The sequence below is a fragment of the Columba livia genome, chromosome Z (genome assembly GCF_036013475.1).
Source record: "Columba livia isolate bColLiv1 breed racing homer chromosome Z, bColLiv1.pat.W.v2, whole genome shotgun sequence".
Classification (NCBI taxonomy): domain Eukaryota; kingdom Metazoa; phylum Chordata; class Aves; order Columbiformes; family Columbidae; genus Columba; species Columba livia.
In genome coordinates, this window is record NC_088642.1 from 73,722,843 (window position 1) to 73,739,950 (window position 17,108).

Here is a 17,108-nt window from a genome sequence, read left to right on the forward strand (position 1 = left end):
CCTATAGAATAAGTGAAATTTGTTTTCCGGCCCCCAAATACTTCTTAAGGATCTGCTCCAAAGTTTCACTGGAGTTTTGCATTAATTTGCAAAGGCAGCTCAAAAACAAGGTAGGTTGGACAAAGAGAAAAACAATGAAATTCAATGACAGTATTGTCTAGATTTGCTTCTGCTGGCATTATTTTACTCTATTTGAAGGGAGGGTCTCATCCCCTTTGATTTTAGTGTCAGGGAAATTTCAGCTTGTTAAGCCTTCACCGTTTCACACCTCCCAGGATCAACAGAGAAATCACAAACATGACTTCCTGGAACTGAAAATACCTCCTATTTTCTTTTTTTTCTTTTTTTTCTTTTTTTTCTTTTATTCCCCCCCTCCCTTCATATTACTGAGAAAATAAAGCTGTTACTATATATTTTTTTCCTTCTACTGACAACATTTCTAGCAAGAGAAAAACCTGCTGTTGTAAGGAAGATTCAACTGAAAAAGCACCTCCTTAAAATGTGTGGGTAAAGCATGAGAAGCTTATTACAGCAAGGATTATTAAATATCTGGACTCTTGGTAACATGTAACAGAAGTCAAGAGCATTGGCTGTTAAGTGACTTGGGACCTCAAAACTGGCTGTCTCCTGTGAGTGAATGACAACACGTTTAAAATCTAGTAACTTTTTTTTCTGTAGGTGAGTTTAGCCACTTCCTAACTGTGCCTCTGTACCACTGATACGTATGTGACATGTGGCAAAGCATGAACCTCTCAAGTTTAGAGGAACGGTGAATTCCACTTTCTCTGTTTACTCTCAGCCTTAATAACTGGTTGTCCTGGCAAGCTTGATTTTGACATGTGGTCTGGCACATATCTGACACTATTTATGAGGATAGTCAGAAATAGCCTGAACACTTACGGAGATAGTATGGGTTTGTTCCTGCTTACCACTGAAACTAGCAGAGAAAATCCTATTAACTTGGTGGGAAGCAGGACAGGGTTCTACTGCAGGAGATAAGCATATGGACTGGTGGTCTAAATCCAATAAAAGAGGTAATTCTATGTATTCGCATGTGCTCATGTTACCCAACATATCTGAACTTCAGTGACTGACTACTCATACACTTAGCCAATCCAAAATGCAAAGTAAACTAACCCAGCTTCAGATTTCCTTCACTGTGGTTGGATTAAGCTGTTCTCCTGGGTCTCCAAGCATCCATATGTTGGCTGCCAAGTCTGGGGGAAGCATTGTGCTTGGCATTGCAAGAAAACTGACTGGCTGCAGAAGAACCCTTTGTATGCCAGCCAGTTGTCTCTGGGTGACTGAGCAACATCTGAGCACAAGTGAAAATACCAGTGACCTACTCTAGAAGGAATACAGAAAGTTTTTCCTACCTTTAAACAAAATCAGATAAACCTCGCTATTTTCTTCACTAGGCCAGACAACTGACTTATTCTGTCTTCCCTCAGAAGTAAACTTTCTCCACTTCTGATCATTTCTGGCTCTCCTGGACTCTTCTCCTTTCAGCCCATACTTTTATTGAAGACTAACATCCAGCAAAATTCTGACCAGAATACGATTTCATGTGCCTTATAGGCAGTATCCCTGTCTACATATACCAGCCTGTTTGCCTTTTCCATGATGGACACGACTGCTGAGTAATTTTCACTGGATTGTTCAGTATAATCCTCTCATCTTTTCTTCACAGCTACTATCCAGCAATTGATTAGGATGAGATGTTAAGAACCCCTCACTTGTTTCGAAGACACCATATGAAAAAGGCTTGTAACCTGCCAGTACCATTTTAAACTCTTTTCTTCATGTGTTTGCAGTCCCTTCCAGCGAAGCTCGGGTTACTGTGACAGTGATTGGGCTGCTTAATTTGATCCAGATTAGTGAAACGCTGTCAAGAACTGGAACAAGGTCAGATCCAAGCTGGACACCATTTGTTTCAGGTTTCCACTGTGACAGCTGATTACTAGTATATATATTCTTGCTTTAGTTCTCCAGCCACTTTTGCACCTGTTAGCTTCACCTGGGTAGAGACATGACCAATGCAACAATGCCAATGACAAACCAGGTCTACCTTCTCATTGGAACCCCCTCCAGCTCAGTGTGCCACTTGTAGCCAAAAGAATGCACTGTGCCACAGGCCCTGCAGGTGAGGCTTCACGGCCGGTGAGCTCACCAGTGCCACAGCAACTCAGGGAAGCACACAGCCCAACAGCCATTTCAGTGGCATGTGGATGGAGCTTAGCTAAGCCACACCGCAATCCGTAAAGAAAGTGACAACATACAGCTGGGCCTACCTGATCTTTTCAGACCTTACCGCCTCACAGCCAGACACCTATGACTTGCTTGCAATCACATGGTCAACGCTATCCACATCAATGTAAACTGAATTTATTTCACCAAGAAACATGTGTTTTCAAAGTAACAGAGAACAAAGACTATTTTAATTCTCTTATGTGTCTAAGTGAGGGCAGTGGTTTGCCATACAATTTCACAGATCAACATGAAGTAGAAACCGGAGCTTTGGGTACATGCACCACCAAAATAACAGTCTTGTTTCCTTATACCTGGTTTTCAGGACTGCTTTCATGGCCTGTGAGATCTCAGGCAAGGAAGAATGGTACAATGCTCTTCCAAAAGACAGGGGCCAAATGCAGAGAGGAATTCTTCCCAGTGCCCTGAGATTTGTGGCAGAATTGTCACAGGAAACTCCTGCCAGCTCTCCAGTTCAGCAGTGTTGTCCATCCCTTCTTTCTCAGCAGTGGAATAATCTTTAACAGACACATTTCCTTCTCAATTATGAATTATTATGCTGTTTTAAAAGCCCAGAAAATAAACAACCCACATTATTAATGTAAAGAGTTGTCCATATTGGAAACTCTATTGATTCTGGAACAACTCCTCCATAGGACATTCAGTCCTGTGAATCTCTGAGAAATTCACAGAGGAGATAATCTGCACTGTTCAGTGTCACATCAATCTCACCAAGACCTTTGCTCAGCATCGTACGCAATGTCACACATGATAAAGACAAAAATACTTGTAAACCACTTAGATTCTATTGTTTTTCCTCTGGAGGTCAGGAAGCTCATAATGGAAAGCATGAAAATTATGAACAGGTCTGTATTTCACAGATGAGTTTCAGATATCCCATGTGGATTTCAGTTTAAATTTTGTACTTTTTGGAACTTTAGCAAAAACAAGTGTAAATTTAGCACAAGCAACAGATATTTCTCACTGTCTTACTGATACAGGGACACAGTTCATAGAGATGTTTCGGTTCAGACACTTCTAAATTTCATTTTTTAAAAACTGGAGGTTTTTGTTTTCTTTCTTTCTTTTTCTTTCTTTATTTCTTTATTTATTTCTTTTTTTCTGGCTGGTTAAAAGTTACTTCCTTAACCAGAAAAATGTACTAAGTTCACCATGAAGCTGGGATGAGTTTATGCACATTCTTAATTTAGCAGTTATCCCTGCCACAAGGAGTGGTCTTAAAGATACAGCTTAAAATGCTGGAAAATTAATCAGCCTTCTTCTTCTCTAAAGTGCAGCAAGTGCTTGTATATGTTTATTTTAATTACGAACAAATACATGATTAAAAATCAAGACTTTTAATGTCAAAGTAGGTAGGAATTCAAAATAGATAAGGGATTAAGTCCTTAACACTGCACTATCTGCACAAAGCCACCGGAACTTGACAACACATCCAAGATAGTAATTCTGTACCAAAGCCAATGCGTGAGACTATCCAGTCCCCTATGCTGCAGTTACCATAAATTCAGTGACACCTTGGATGCCAAATGCATGCTTTATGCTCCAAATGGGAAACAACTGAATCACTAGGGATCCTTTTAAAACCCATGGATGTCAGTGGGGGTTTTTCCAAAGACCCTGACACGTGGTGCAGCTCAGATGTGTTCTATGAGAGGCTAACAAGTGTCTGTGTGTGTACTCCAACACCTTTTCCTCTGGGAAGCCCGCTAAAGACCAGTGAGCCTGATGCTGGCACTGCAGCATGCAGCACTCAGCTGGTTAATCGCTAGATGTCTGCATTTAGCACCGCGATCCGCTCCTGAGAAATCTCAGCTCTGCACTCGCTCCTGCTGCTGCCATAAAGAAACTGCAGCTGTGTGAGTCTCTGCAGCAAACATTACGGGCTGCTAAACTCTTCCTCCTCTAGCAACAAATCACACGGCAATTCAGCTCCTAATTTCTATCTACAGTTTTCAACCTCTTAATAGGGGCTCCTTAGCCATTACCTGCCCAGGTTACTTCCTCCTACTGTGGTGCTGCTTCTAACTCAAAAGAACATGGCTGAAGCAGAGGAGATGACAATGACACGTCCCCAAAAGGCTGGAAAGCACCTTATATTTAGCCCTCTACTGGTAAGCTGAGGACTTTCAATCAAGGTATATATTTTTTTTAAAATCTGAGCACACCCCTTCTGTCCCAAATCTCCAGCTGATTGTCAGTGGCTGCTATTATTAGGCACTGCAGAGGGGCTGAGCCCCACCCTGCTCAGTGTTGTCTGTGAATCCTGACAAATTATGTTGGCAGCTCAAATTAAAATAATCGTAGCACTGCCTAAATCAACAACCTGAGCTCTGTGCTGTTTGGAAAAGGCTGCAACTCACAGATGAGAGCAGGTCTGTCTCCTTCCAAAAAGAGCTCCCCAAAGTGCATTAGTTGTTGGCCTTTTTTTTTGTACACAGAGAGCATTTGTTTTTACTGGCGAAGAGGAAGAAAGCTTTATACACCTCCAGTGCCTAACCTCACTGCAAGTCAGCTAAGTAACAAAAAGCATCTGTGTGTCAAGATCTACACAGGTCTGGTATGCAATTGCCAAAAGGCCATACCCATTTCACTGCCACTGGACTTGGTGTTAACCCTTGCAAGCACGTGGTTTTCTCAGATCAGAATTTTCAGTGGAAAACGGTTTTCTACGGTAGGAAAATAAGGATCAGAGGTAGGTGTAGAATCCTTGGGTCCTGAGTCCCACTCCTGAAAGGCATCCTCAGTTTGAACAGTGTCTCACCACGCACATGCTCAGCACATCCTCATGTGCCATTCAGAAACGGTAAGGTTTAAGATCACATTTCAGTGATCCCATCTAAATAAGGAAGCATGGGGTTGAATTCATGGCTCTGTTGGGTTTGCTGGTGAAAGAGGCAAATAAATTCTTTACCTGAGCTTCACTTCCCCATCAATAAACAAATCCACGGAAATCTTTGCAAAGTTCCTCAGGATGCACTCAGAAAGAGGCTCAGAAGCTAAATAGCTCTGCTGAGAGTCCTCATAATTTACTACACATGCACAGTGCAGTGGTTTCCCAAACACACGCTGCAGACCAACCATCTTTCTGGTGACTGTACTTTGCAAGGATTCCTATGACAAAAGAATACACTTCATTCTGTACAAGAGTAAAATAGTATTTCTGAAGGGGATAAGGACACAATGAGTGATTCCTGAAAGAGCAACAGGGCTCGAGAAGAGGCTGAGCACCACTGTGCACCCTCTTCCAGCCCCATCCCACCCTCATCCCAGTTACCCAGCGGTCCATCACTTTTAGCATGGCATGTAAATGCCAAAGTCCCACCTCTGACTTCACATGAACATCTACCCCCATGCTGACACGGTACATGGCATCTGTCTTTAAAATTACACTCCAGGCTAGAGCTGTTCAGTTGTTTCCAAAATGTAAATATTTCACAACTATTTTACTTTAGCAGCGACTTAGCAACAATAACAATAATTAAAAACAAACAAACAATCACACAAACAAGCAGTCGTTTCACTGATTTTCACTTTCTTTTGCTAAATGTAATTTGAAAGGCACAAATGAAATCCAGTATCTCAGCTCCTCGTCTGTGCTCAAGAGATGTTGGTGATGTGTTAAGGGCTAGGAATGCACTGTGGAAACAATTCTAAATTTAAACAGTTCAGTTTGGGTAAGTCTGGAGACTGTCTAGAAATTTCTCAAGAGCAAGTTGGTTTCTGGTTTCTATTTATTCCTAGTTTTCATTGATACCTTGACAGCAATATTTTTTCATCATATTTCCACTTCTCTTGCTGTCATGTAAACATTCCTAAAGCAAAAATACAGATAAAACCCGAGACGATAATTTTAGTTTTCAGACATTATGGGCATTTTTCTTGGCTTTTTGGCTTAGAAGAGGCAAAGGCCATAACACTTCCTACACTGTGCATGAACTCGCAGTGTTTTATGTGCTACAGAAATCGAGACGAGATACAACTGTGCTTGTATGGGTTTCTCTGTGCAAGGTCTGTTGTGAAGCTGACTCATGATATTGCTGCAGTCCAGGGCAGGGCTGCAGATTCGTGTTGTGGGAAAACCTCTCTCATCCTTTACAGCAAATACAAACACACCACTTCCTCTCCCACAGCTGATGTCCACTGAGGTTCACAGGAACCTCATGGGTTTTTATTGTGCTCACAAGATACATCTCGCTTAGATTTATTTTGTGATAATTTCTAGTTTACACACACTAAACCCATTCCTGGAAATATTTGCAGCACGACACAGACTTTTCCTACGCCCACCGGGGCTTACTCGCCATAGAGTGCTCTGGAAATCTATTAAGGTCTCACTAGCCTTCAAGTCTTTTCAACACAGAATGTAAAAGGAGGACAGCTACAGCTATAGGAGGATTTTCTATTTCAGGTACTCGCTTATTGGGACTGCTGAGGAACAAGATGGCAGAGGAATGGTTGTGATTAATCAGCACCATAAATACAATTGCAAATAGGATAATGAAGGAAAAACGGGAACGGAAAAAATGGATTAAACTATGTAGCAGCAATATTCAAATGAGCTCCGTGGTGAATTGTGAGGGGTCTTTCTTTAGTGCCAAAACTTGTGAAAGTACTTAAAGACATAGTTACTCCAGGAATGTGAGTACACAGGACGGCTGCACTGCGTCAGACCACCTAGCCCATGCTCCATTCTAGCACAGGGCCTAATGTAGAAGACCTCAGGAGCATGACAAATACATGTAAAACTTCTCTTCCAGCCTCCAGTAAATTGCAACTTGAAAATTATTATATGTAATGAGAAAGTCCTTCATGGATTCCACTTCCATGAGCATCCATGGGTTTACCTCAAGCCCAGCTGCACTTGGAGTATCTGTCACATCCTGGAGAGGGGGGTACTACTCATTTTAGGAAGAATATTCCTCTGGCTTTGTTTTGTCCACAAGTGCTGCTCTCCTTAGACACCTACTAATTCTTGTGTCAAAAGATGTGAGCAGTATTTCCTTATCCTCTCTCTCTGTAACACTCATGAACTTACAGCCTTCTCCAAATTCTTCTCATTCATCTATTTTCCAAACAGAAGAGTGTGAGCCTACTTACTCTGCTTACTCTTTGCATAAATTGCTGCCTCTTTTCTGCAGGCTTTAGGTCTGAAAACAGCTGAATTCAGACGGATTTGATCATGCGCTTAACTTTAAGGACAAAAACATTACTTCCTAAATGAAGGCATAGGAAACTCGTGTATGAAGTCATCATAGCAATAGTAAACTGCTGATTAAATGAATTTACCACATCTTTCTGTGTGATTCCCCAATACCTGAGATTCTAATTGTCATGAACAATATTCTCTGAAAGGATTTGCAAAAGTTTTGGAGAAGTGGTTCAATAAAGTGACCTTGGGTATGAGATCTACTAGCCATCAGTTTTACTTTTGTGGGGTACTAGACAACGAGTGACTGGGGAGAAAAATAAAAGTGTCAAAGTGCTTTTCTGTCAATAAATTTTCTGAAATTTATGGACACCACTTGGTGCTCACTGCACTTGTTGAGTGTCCAGCCCATGAATGTAGAATGCCTAGGTTACCAGCAATTGTGATGCTGAAACTATACCGGTACTAACTTTCCAAAAGGTAATTGTATTACTATTCTCAAAGGCCTGTTGAAGAATTAGTGGAATGCTATAGGTAAACGTATATGAACCTGCCTCCCTTTTGGTAAGACCTCATTTACCAAATAGTCTAACTTGGTCTGCAAGACTGCCTTTTTTATTGTTGCATTTACTCCTCCACCAGTCTACCCACACATGATAAACTTTGATTTTCCATTTACATCAAAGTACAAATGCTGAGCGCCTTCAAGCCTTGAAAAGCTGCTTTCTACAAGCTCTGCCCTGGCTTTGCCCTGAAGGAACCAGGCTCTGTTCAGCAGTCTACCTCACTGACAGCAACTTTTTGATGACTTTATCCATCTAAGGCAGACCCCGCTGATACAGGAGGGGGCTATTTTTAAACAACAGTGTTCTGCCATATGAAGTCAAACACCTGATAACATTTCAGTAATGTTAGATCCAGTCAACAAACACAACATCTCATAGAAAATACAAGAATGGTCATGTTTGATGGGATATATCTTTGACATGGCTACTTGAATGTCAATAATTAATTTTCTTTAATGTTTCACCAAGTACTGTTTCTCAGAGCTGGGCACTGATAAGTGGTAGCCATCATTACTGTTGCTTTCACCTGCTAAGAAATCAGTAGATCTTAGTGTCTTCCCATTTGCATTTGTAGACTGGACTTGTCCTTGACCTGAAAGCCTCTCCCAGTTCCTGTGCTGGTTGTTGCTCTAGTGGATGATATCTCCTCAGTGCTGCCCTTCAGTGATTGCGTTTAATTCACTTTATACATGGGTAATGCATATTCACTGCATCATAAGTGCATCTGCACCCCACATGCACTGGTATGTACTCAGTGCCCTCACTTCCCATCTTTATGACTGCTAGCTAAGTGATGGAAAATATTTATATTTCGTAAATGCTTGTCTATGTTTAGATCGCTATCTGGTTGCAATCTTTGCAGCCATAGAGAAGGGGGGCATATCCATAAATTACAGAGCCACATAGTTTATTTATACAAAATGTGATAAATTAGCTCACCTGTCCCCATGCCACTGAGCCTGCTTCCTCTGGGATTACTCGCATTCCAAATGTCTGAGCAACTGGCAGCAGGCAGATTTTTTTAAAGCCACAAAAATGCTTCCTCCTTCACCCAAAATTTTGCCCACCACTCCCCTTAGGAAAAGAGCGGAGGTAAGCATGGACGTGTGCTATAGGAACAAGCTCAGAGAGAAGACAGCTTCCGACCTCCTCTTTTAACCTCTTGTTTACCTCCTGCATCTTCCCGCAGCGTTCAGAGTGGGTGCTGCTCAGCTTGGTTGGTGGTAGGGCAGTTCTGCTATGGGGATTTAGGGTCAGGCTCAAGCAGATGTTAAGAGTGGTGTGACATCCACAAGGATTTACCAGTATCTGCCCATGGCACACATGGAGAGATGCGTTGCAACCTCTGCTCAAGGAAGGATCAGAAAACTGACCACTCCTGGCCATCATAGGACCTTCCTAGGACACAGAGTTTATGTTTTCCACTCAGGCAGAGACAACTGGGCTCCACTTTTTGGTAACTGGCTTGCTCACGTCTCCCCACTTCTGAGACCAGACTGTCACAGTGCTTTTAGTCTTGCTGTAGTTAGGTTGTGAACTTTAGGAACTTCAGAAACTGAAAGAGCTAAAAATGACAGCTTAAGCATGTCCAATGGCATTAAAATGTATACATTTAAAGCTGACTTTTTTTTTTTTTAAGAAACACACATTGTATTTTTTAAAGGCTTATGTATCTGTATCTTGCCCTGGTAAACCATATATATATATAGAAATGAAGATCCAGATTCTCAAGGCCTTCTCTCATACCACCATAAACCTACTGTAAAAAGCTGCAATACACCAGGTAATAATTTTATCTCCATAATGGCCTCATTGGTGTGAAATGCAAAACACCAAGCAGCAGATCACCAGATTTATTCTGCATTGTGAAAGGTTTAAGCACATCGTGTGGAGTGGAAATGGGTGCTGTTTGGCTTTCTTTTATACAGCAGTCAAAAGAAGCAGCAACAACATAAGTAATTTCTTTTTTTTTCAATAGGGAGACAGAAGTTTTTCAGAGCTATGCACTGCAGTAATGTGCAGAGCCACTCTGCAATACGGTCCTGCTGTACAGGAGTCCCAAACCAGAGGCAATGGTGAGGATTGCCTCTGGGGGAACTTTCCTGGTGTTTCCATTCGGAGATTTGGCAATGCCTATGCTGACAGAAAACTGTGAACCAGCTTAAAAATATGCGCCTACTTTCCACTGCTTGAAAATTATAGTATAGTATCCCCCCGCCCCCACCTCCCCATATCAAATTATACCATTTGCTCTTTTTGAGGAAATATTTTAGAGAGAAAAAACAACCACAACAACGAAAAAATAACAATCCCCCCAAAAAAACTCCATCCAAACAAACAAAACCAAAAAATCCCAAACAAACACAATCTATTTGTTTTACATCTGTCTCTTTTAAATCTCCATGGACCTATTAGCAGAAGAGCGGACTTGGAGAAAACAGCTTGGAACAGCAGCAGCAGCACAGCAGCCATTCCTCTTACTACAAAGGCAATCTGTAATCTCTGCTGGCTCCAGTAAAACGTAGCATCTGTTGATCACTGGGGGAAGTGGGGAAGGGAACGTAAAACCCATGCGGGCTCTGCCGTCTTCTGTCATTTCCCTGCAGAGCTCCAGGTGTGCGGTCCCCGGCACGGACCGTGCCATCCGACGGGGACGGCACAGCTGCACCAGCGTCTCAGCCGCAGGAAAGAAGAGGAGCTGGGTGTCACTGGAACAAGGGCAGGCTGTGTGGGGCTGGCAGACGGGCAGCGCCCACAGAAACACAGGCCTTTTGACACGGCCCCCGTGGCGCGCTGGAAGATGAGCTGGCGATTCCTGTGTGCCAGGAGGATGATGGTTTTCAAACACCCAGGCCCAGTCCTCACCGGGTGTCACTGCCCATGTTCCTCTGAGGTCTGCACCCGCTCAGCCCATGGCTCACGTCAAATTATTACGTGAAAACAAAAGTTTTAACTAAAATGGGGCACAATCCTGCCTAGACTTTATGCCTGGCAGGATGCAACTCAGCAGGCAATTTGTCTGGAACCACGTATTCAGCTACAGAACGGAGGTGACAGTGTAGTAGATCAAATAATTACATGATTTTGATAATGCAGTGTTTGCATTAGATTGTATTAAAAATTAGTAATATCACGATTATTTTCTTCAGAAAAAGCCACCCTGCAGCTGATCATTTTGTTTAACTTCTTAATCAGCTAAGCTAAAGCTCCCACTGTGAGAAAATATCTTTTCAGCAGAGTACTGATTTTCTCCTGCAATCTCCCCTCCTCCCCACTTATTCTTTCTTTTCTTCTCCATCATCAATCTTTTAAGCGTGCCACTGTGCATTCACATTTTTCTTTCTGCACGTGTCAGCTCAATGCTCTTCCTCAGAGCCCTCTCCCTCCGCCAAATCCTGCAAAGCAGACTTTAACCACTCGTTTCCCAAACTGGGAACTCCACGCACAACTTCACAAAATCCAGGCTCTCTGGGAGCTTCCCAGTCACCGTGCCGGAATCATCCCCTTCCCTCCGCAGCCCCCGGCTATGGACAAAATGAGCAAGTAAAATGAAACTGACTTACTGCTATAGCTTGGAGCCTTTCCTTGTGCAACTCTGCTTCCGCCATCCTGGAGAGAAGGACACAGGAGGAGACAGTGGGAGACGGGTGGGGGGAAAAAAAAAGAAACAAAACCAAAACAGAGCACACACTGCAGTCACTTGGGGGGAACTGGAGTAATTGCAAAGAAAGCCGAGCTCCTGTGTAGTAGTCAGCCACTTTTGGAGGCACTGCAGGCTGGCTCACGGTAGGATCATTTTAGTCACTGGACCGGTGCCTGCCTTGCTGCCTGTCTCCCAGTTGTATTGCTAACTGCATTTCATTGCTGCTTCTGTGTGCTGTTGCTGTCACACAAGCCATGTATGCACTCTCCAAGCAGCTGAGCGCAGGGATAGCTCGCATGGCTATAATTTTTCGCGTTGACGTCTCAGCTCATTTGCTCCTCCTATGGGGCGCTGGGTCACGACAGGAGCTCGACATCAGTAGCGTGCACAGTAATCCAAACCTGCATGACTGCAGCAGAGGAGGCAGACAGCTGTGCTGCTGCATGTCCTTAGCGAGCAGGGCGGCGGGGACGGTGGCACATGGCGTGGTGAGCAGGAGCTGCTGCAGACAGGGAGGCAGGGATGCAGAGATGCAGGCAGTGGCTGCAGCCTCGAGTTAAAGCAGGTTTGGCTAAGGGAAAGGATAGGACTGACTGGAGGAGGGAGGCATGGAGCACAGGGGAGCGGTACAGCCACCCATGGATGCAGTGGTACCACGGCATGATGCTGCAAAGGGCTGCTTGCTGCAGCACAGCCTTTAAGAGCAGCAGTAAAGAGCATGGGGGAGTGAGTGGGGAAGAGGGAAGGTGTCCATGCACCCTGCATGTGTATTGCACGTTAAAGCACTGTGTTGACATCAGACACTCGAAAGTGACAAGCTGTACATGAAAACAGTCTGACTGAAGACCGCAGGTGTGTTATGAATAGAGAAAGAGGCAGGTGGGGAAGAGAAGGGGGGCCTGAGCCAGTATCATGAGCGTACCCTTATTTTCAAGCATGGCTTTGGTTTTGCATGCAACCTCCTCAAAATTAATTAATTAATTAATTAATTAATACTAATAATAATACTACTAATAATAAATATCTATATAAAACCTTTTTTTTTGTATGATCTCCCATTAGCTTTGTTTTCTCATAAACAGCAAAGAAACCCCCCACTCTCTCCCAGCCTGGTCCCATGGGGTGCTACTGAATGGGTCAGCACATGGCTGTCCCAGCAGAGGATGTCCCCAAGCCAGCACAGACGTCACGCTGGGCAGTAAACTGAGTCTGGCACCCTGTTGCTGTCCTACCAGGAGAAGCAAAAGTGTGTTTTGCATCATATAATTTTGCTTCAAAAGTGCCGTGCTGACAGGACACAGAAACTCCATCTTGGAGGAAAATGGTCTGGACATCACCCTACTTTCCATGTGCCTGCCATTTCATGTGCCATCCAGCCTGGCATTTTACGCCTCTGCAGCACTCCTATCTCCTGTTCTGGATATCCTCCACCTCCACCCCATTCCCAGCTCTGGGATGTGCTACTTGCTGCACGCTGCTTTTCCAAAGGCAGCTGCTTCATCAAGTGTTCCCACCCCTGGTCCCATTTCCCTTACTGGTGCCCAGGCTCCTTGTCTCTAGACAGCATGTTACAGTGACCTCTTGCTTAGCTTTGCCTCCATGGAAGAGGTCCTTTGTTGTATAGAAAACCCACAAAATATTATATAATTCTGGTAGTGTCTGTGACCAAAGGGCAAAGTTTTATTGCTGTATCCCAAGTGAAGCAGTAAGTGGGTGTTGGGGTGGGCGCACAGCTAGGGGAAATGCAACAATTCCAGTCTAAACTGGAGCTCTTTCAGTTTTCCAGCTTTAAGTAATTTGTTGGGTCGCATCTGTCCTGTAGCTTATTTGAGCCCTTTCAGCTTGTTGTTTTTCTTCAAAACTTCTCTTTTTGTTTTCTGTCACCACATAAAGGTCCCATGTATGGCTGCTTATATTGCTACAGCTGGTTTTGAAATATCCTGTCACACAGGATCCAGACAGCTATACTCCCACATGTGCACTGAGAACATACACGGGCAACTCCTGCTATGACTTGCAAGCTATGCAGTTAAATCCCTTCAATACCCTTCTCATGTTTTGCTGTTAAGCCTTGCCCACGGGAGGAATTCTGCCACAGACTATATCCAGCAAAGGCAAGGGAATGCCCCAGTGCTAACTGGAGCTGGAGCTGGGACAGGCAACCCATTCACTCCACAACCTGCAGTCACGTTAGATGCTACCAAAGTGCATGAAATGCACCGCATCAGCAAAGCATTTAAACATGTATTTAAGTGCATTCAAGGCAGTCATATAGGAAAGTGCACGTGTATATCTGACTTCTGGTATGAAACCTTGCCACAGTTCATGAAGTGCAGGAACTGCAGCTAAGCTGGATGCTGTGTTCACCCCACATTTGTCCTTCCATTTAACTGCAGTGCTCGCTGCAAGCAAGAGGTAAGTGGGGTGCATCCTAGTGAGTGCTGGGGCACTCCTGGCCCCAGTGAAACACGCTGCAGGGCTTTGCACCCCTCTTTGCTTTAGTTTGCCAAGGAAACATGCATCAGCTCTGCATTTTACATGTTTTTTTTTTGTCCATGTTGGTTAAGATTTTTGTTTTCAGGCTGGTTTGCTATGTTAGTAAGGAACCTTAATAAAAAACTAAGAAGTGGTGTTAAGCCTCATGTTTTTTATTTGTTTTGTTTTGCTCTTGGGGCAGGACGGCATGGTAGTATTTCCAAATTTTGAAGATGTTAGGAAAACGGTAGATATTGGGTGCTGCAAGGAAGAGCAAGAAGATTCTAATAGACTAGGCAAGCAAGAGGAAAGAAGTATTTTAATACACTTAGTTTGGTAGCTAGAAATGAAGAAGAAAGGAAAAATGTCCCTATTATTTTTCAAATGTTAGTTATAAGGTTGTTCTTTTCACCGCCATTTTTAAAAGAGCAAAGGCTGCTACATCTTAATAATGTGTGAATTGTATCCCATTTCCATGCAAAACAGATTTTTATTTTCATTTCCTTGGAAAGGAGTGTAGGAAACAATCTGTAATCCCTGCTCAATGCTGGAGAGGATCCTGAAAGCACTGTGAGCTGTGTGTAGCCTGAACTTTTAATGAGACAGCCTAGTAATATGGGAGACATGCAGGTTTTTTTGACAAACCATATATATTGTTTTTGTGTGTGTGTGTTTTTGTTGTTGTTGTTGGGGTATTTTGTTTGGTTTGTTGTTGTTGTTTTTGCCTTTGACCTGCATACAACCAGAACCCTTCTGCATGCTGTTGGGCATCCTGGTTTTGGGGCAAAAACCCTTGGCTTCCTATCCTCCTGGCTTTTGGTAGGACTAAGTCAGTCTAAGAAACCAGACTGAAGGCTGTGTAAGGAAGGCACACATATACTAGTGAAGGTCAGCATTAATGCCTCAGCCGTTGCAAATGGATCGACATATTTTTGTGGTGACAAGTTAGTGGTTGGATCCTGGCAGCCGTTGTCAAGAGAACACAGAGCAAGGAGGGAAAACAGGCTTCACATTTGCATTTCAGACTGTTTAAGAGGAGATACTTCTGGCTGTTAAAATTACCACATGCCAGCATGTTGCATTGTGCTACACTAGCACTGTTGTAGCATCCTCCCTGTTGTTAAGCATTCCTCCCTAGGGAATATTTGAATGATATTATTTTCATCTAAGTTGAAATTCTGGGGTTTGATTAATCTGTTTTTTATCTTCCTTACCAGTCTCTGTCCTCGGATGCTATATTAAAATAGGCCAGGAATTAAAATTTTACCTAAACTTTTAGATTCCTGAGCCCATTGTCCATGCTCACTTTTTGGACTTCCTCAAGCACAGTGTCTCACACAACACAGACGTAGAAATATTTGGCAGGGGCACCACCTGACATTTCCAGGAGAGGCTACCCCATCTTCAGTTTTAATCAGGGCTCTCGGCCTCGTCACACAGTCGTCTCTTGCTGTTCGTCTTCCTCTCATACCCGGGCTGCTTTCTGGGGGTGCACAGTGGCTGCAGCACCAGAGCTTCTGCTTGGGCCACCTGGAACCTCCTCACAGTGAGCTTCACCTCAGGGACCCCCATCCCAAGGAGTCACCACTCTGGGACAGTTGTTCTTGTCCTGCCCAGGCATGTTAACCCAGTAAGTGGTGGCTGCACAGTGTGATTTGTGTGTCTAAGACCTTCATACCCACTCTGTGTGGCTGGAGGTGGGGTCTGTTGCCACTTAGAAATTGCAGTGGTGAAGGTGAGGACATGGAAGCATAGACATGTAGAATGGTTTGGGTGGGAAAGGACCTAAAGATTGTCTAGTTCCAACTCCCCTGCCATGGGCCAGAGACACCAGGTGGCTCAAAGCCTCATCTGGCCTGGCCTTGCCAGGGAAGGGGCAACAACAGCTTCTCTGGACAGCCTGTTCCAGTGGCTCACTGCCCTCTGATGTAGAGTGGCAGATCCTAGCACCAGTACACCTTCTTCATCCCCCTGTGACTCTCGCATGAGGTTCATGGGCACAGCCCCAGGGCGTGTGGGCTCCTGGGAAAATCAACACAACTGACAGGACAAGCAGAGGCTGGGAAATCTCCCCTCCACCTCCCACAGCATTTCACACCTGAAAAATGTGGATGGGGAAATTATAAGTGATATGGTTGAAGCTGAACAGGAGGGCAGTGACAGAGCTCAACCTACACATCTGATTCCAGTTCTGTAAATGCACAAGATCATTCTTTCTTCATTCAAAAAAACGCTTTATATCAGGCTTGGTTTAACTGAAGTGGTTTCCGCCCCCCTTCTTTTGTTCCAGTTTTGCCACTTGCTATCAAGATGTGCAGTTGAAGCACATACAGGAGGAGAAAGCATTGTTTGAGAAATAAAAAGCTAGAGCACAGGGCTTTGTTTTAAACCTTCCCAAGACAGCAGGCTTATGAATAGGTAAGCCATCATTTATTAATAAGTGCAGCCTATTAGGTTTTTCCATGTTTGCTTGGTTTTGTTCTGCAGCCATGGGGAGCTTGCAATGAGGAGTCCTCTGACCAGAAGCAGGACACCTCCTCTCAACGGACCACCAGATACTGCAAGTGTAAGGGGCCCTCAAGAGCCTCCACAGAACAGAGGTCTCCTGGCCAAGTGATGTCTATAGTCCACAAAGAGTTGCCTGTAAGTGACACTGCTGGTAGCATGGACAGAGACAAGAAACAATGTCTCTCCTGAGACCCCTTGCCCTGCCAGCCCCCTGCCATGCACAGCCTCGTGTTAACCTGAGATTTATTCAACACCTTCAGTCCTTGACAGCAATTAATGAAGCAAGCCACAGAGCACTCACTGTCAAACCTTGCAGGTCAGTAAACCAGGAGATCCTGTTTGCAGTGTCTTTCCTTGAAATTGAGAAGAACAAGAAGAAACGGTGCACACATTTCACCTTTCTCCCTTCTTTCCACTCCTGGTAGCTGGGGTTATTTGAAAATTCCGAGGTGGATGATGCAGCAGTGATGCAGTCTTGACTGCCCAGCCTCTGGTAGGAACA

General features: G+C 43.9%; 1 protein-coding gene across 2 annotated transcripts in view; it reads right to left on the reverse strand.

The window, feature by feature from the left end:
- PALM2AKAP2 (PALM2 and AKAP2 fusion) overlaps nt 1–12,108 on the reverse strand; it is a 267,852-nt gene extending 255,744 nt beyond the window's left edge. The window contains exon 1 of one of the 2 annotated variants that reach the window (XM_065046386.1): nt 11,544–11,973. In XM_065046386.1, coding sequence (XP_064902458.1) covers nt 11,544–11,588 — 45 coding nt within the window. In that variant the 5' untranslated portion in view covers nt 11,589–11,973. Of the gene's footprint in view, nt 1–11,543 lie in introns of both variants that reach the window. The other variant, XM_065046401.1, reaches the window with a different exon arrangement.
- Between the last annotated feature and the right edge of the window lie 5,000 nt (nt 12,109–17,108).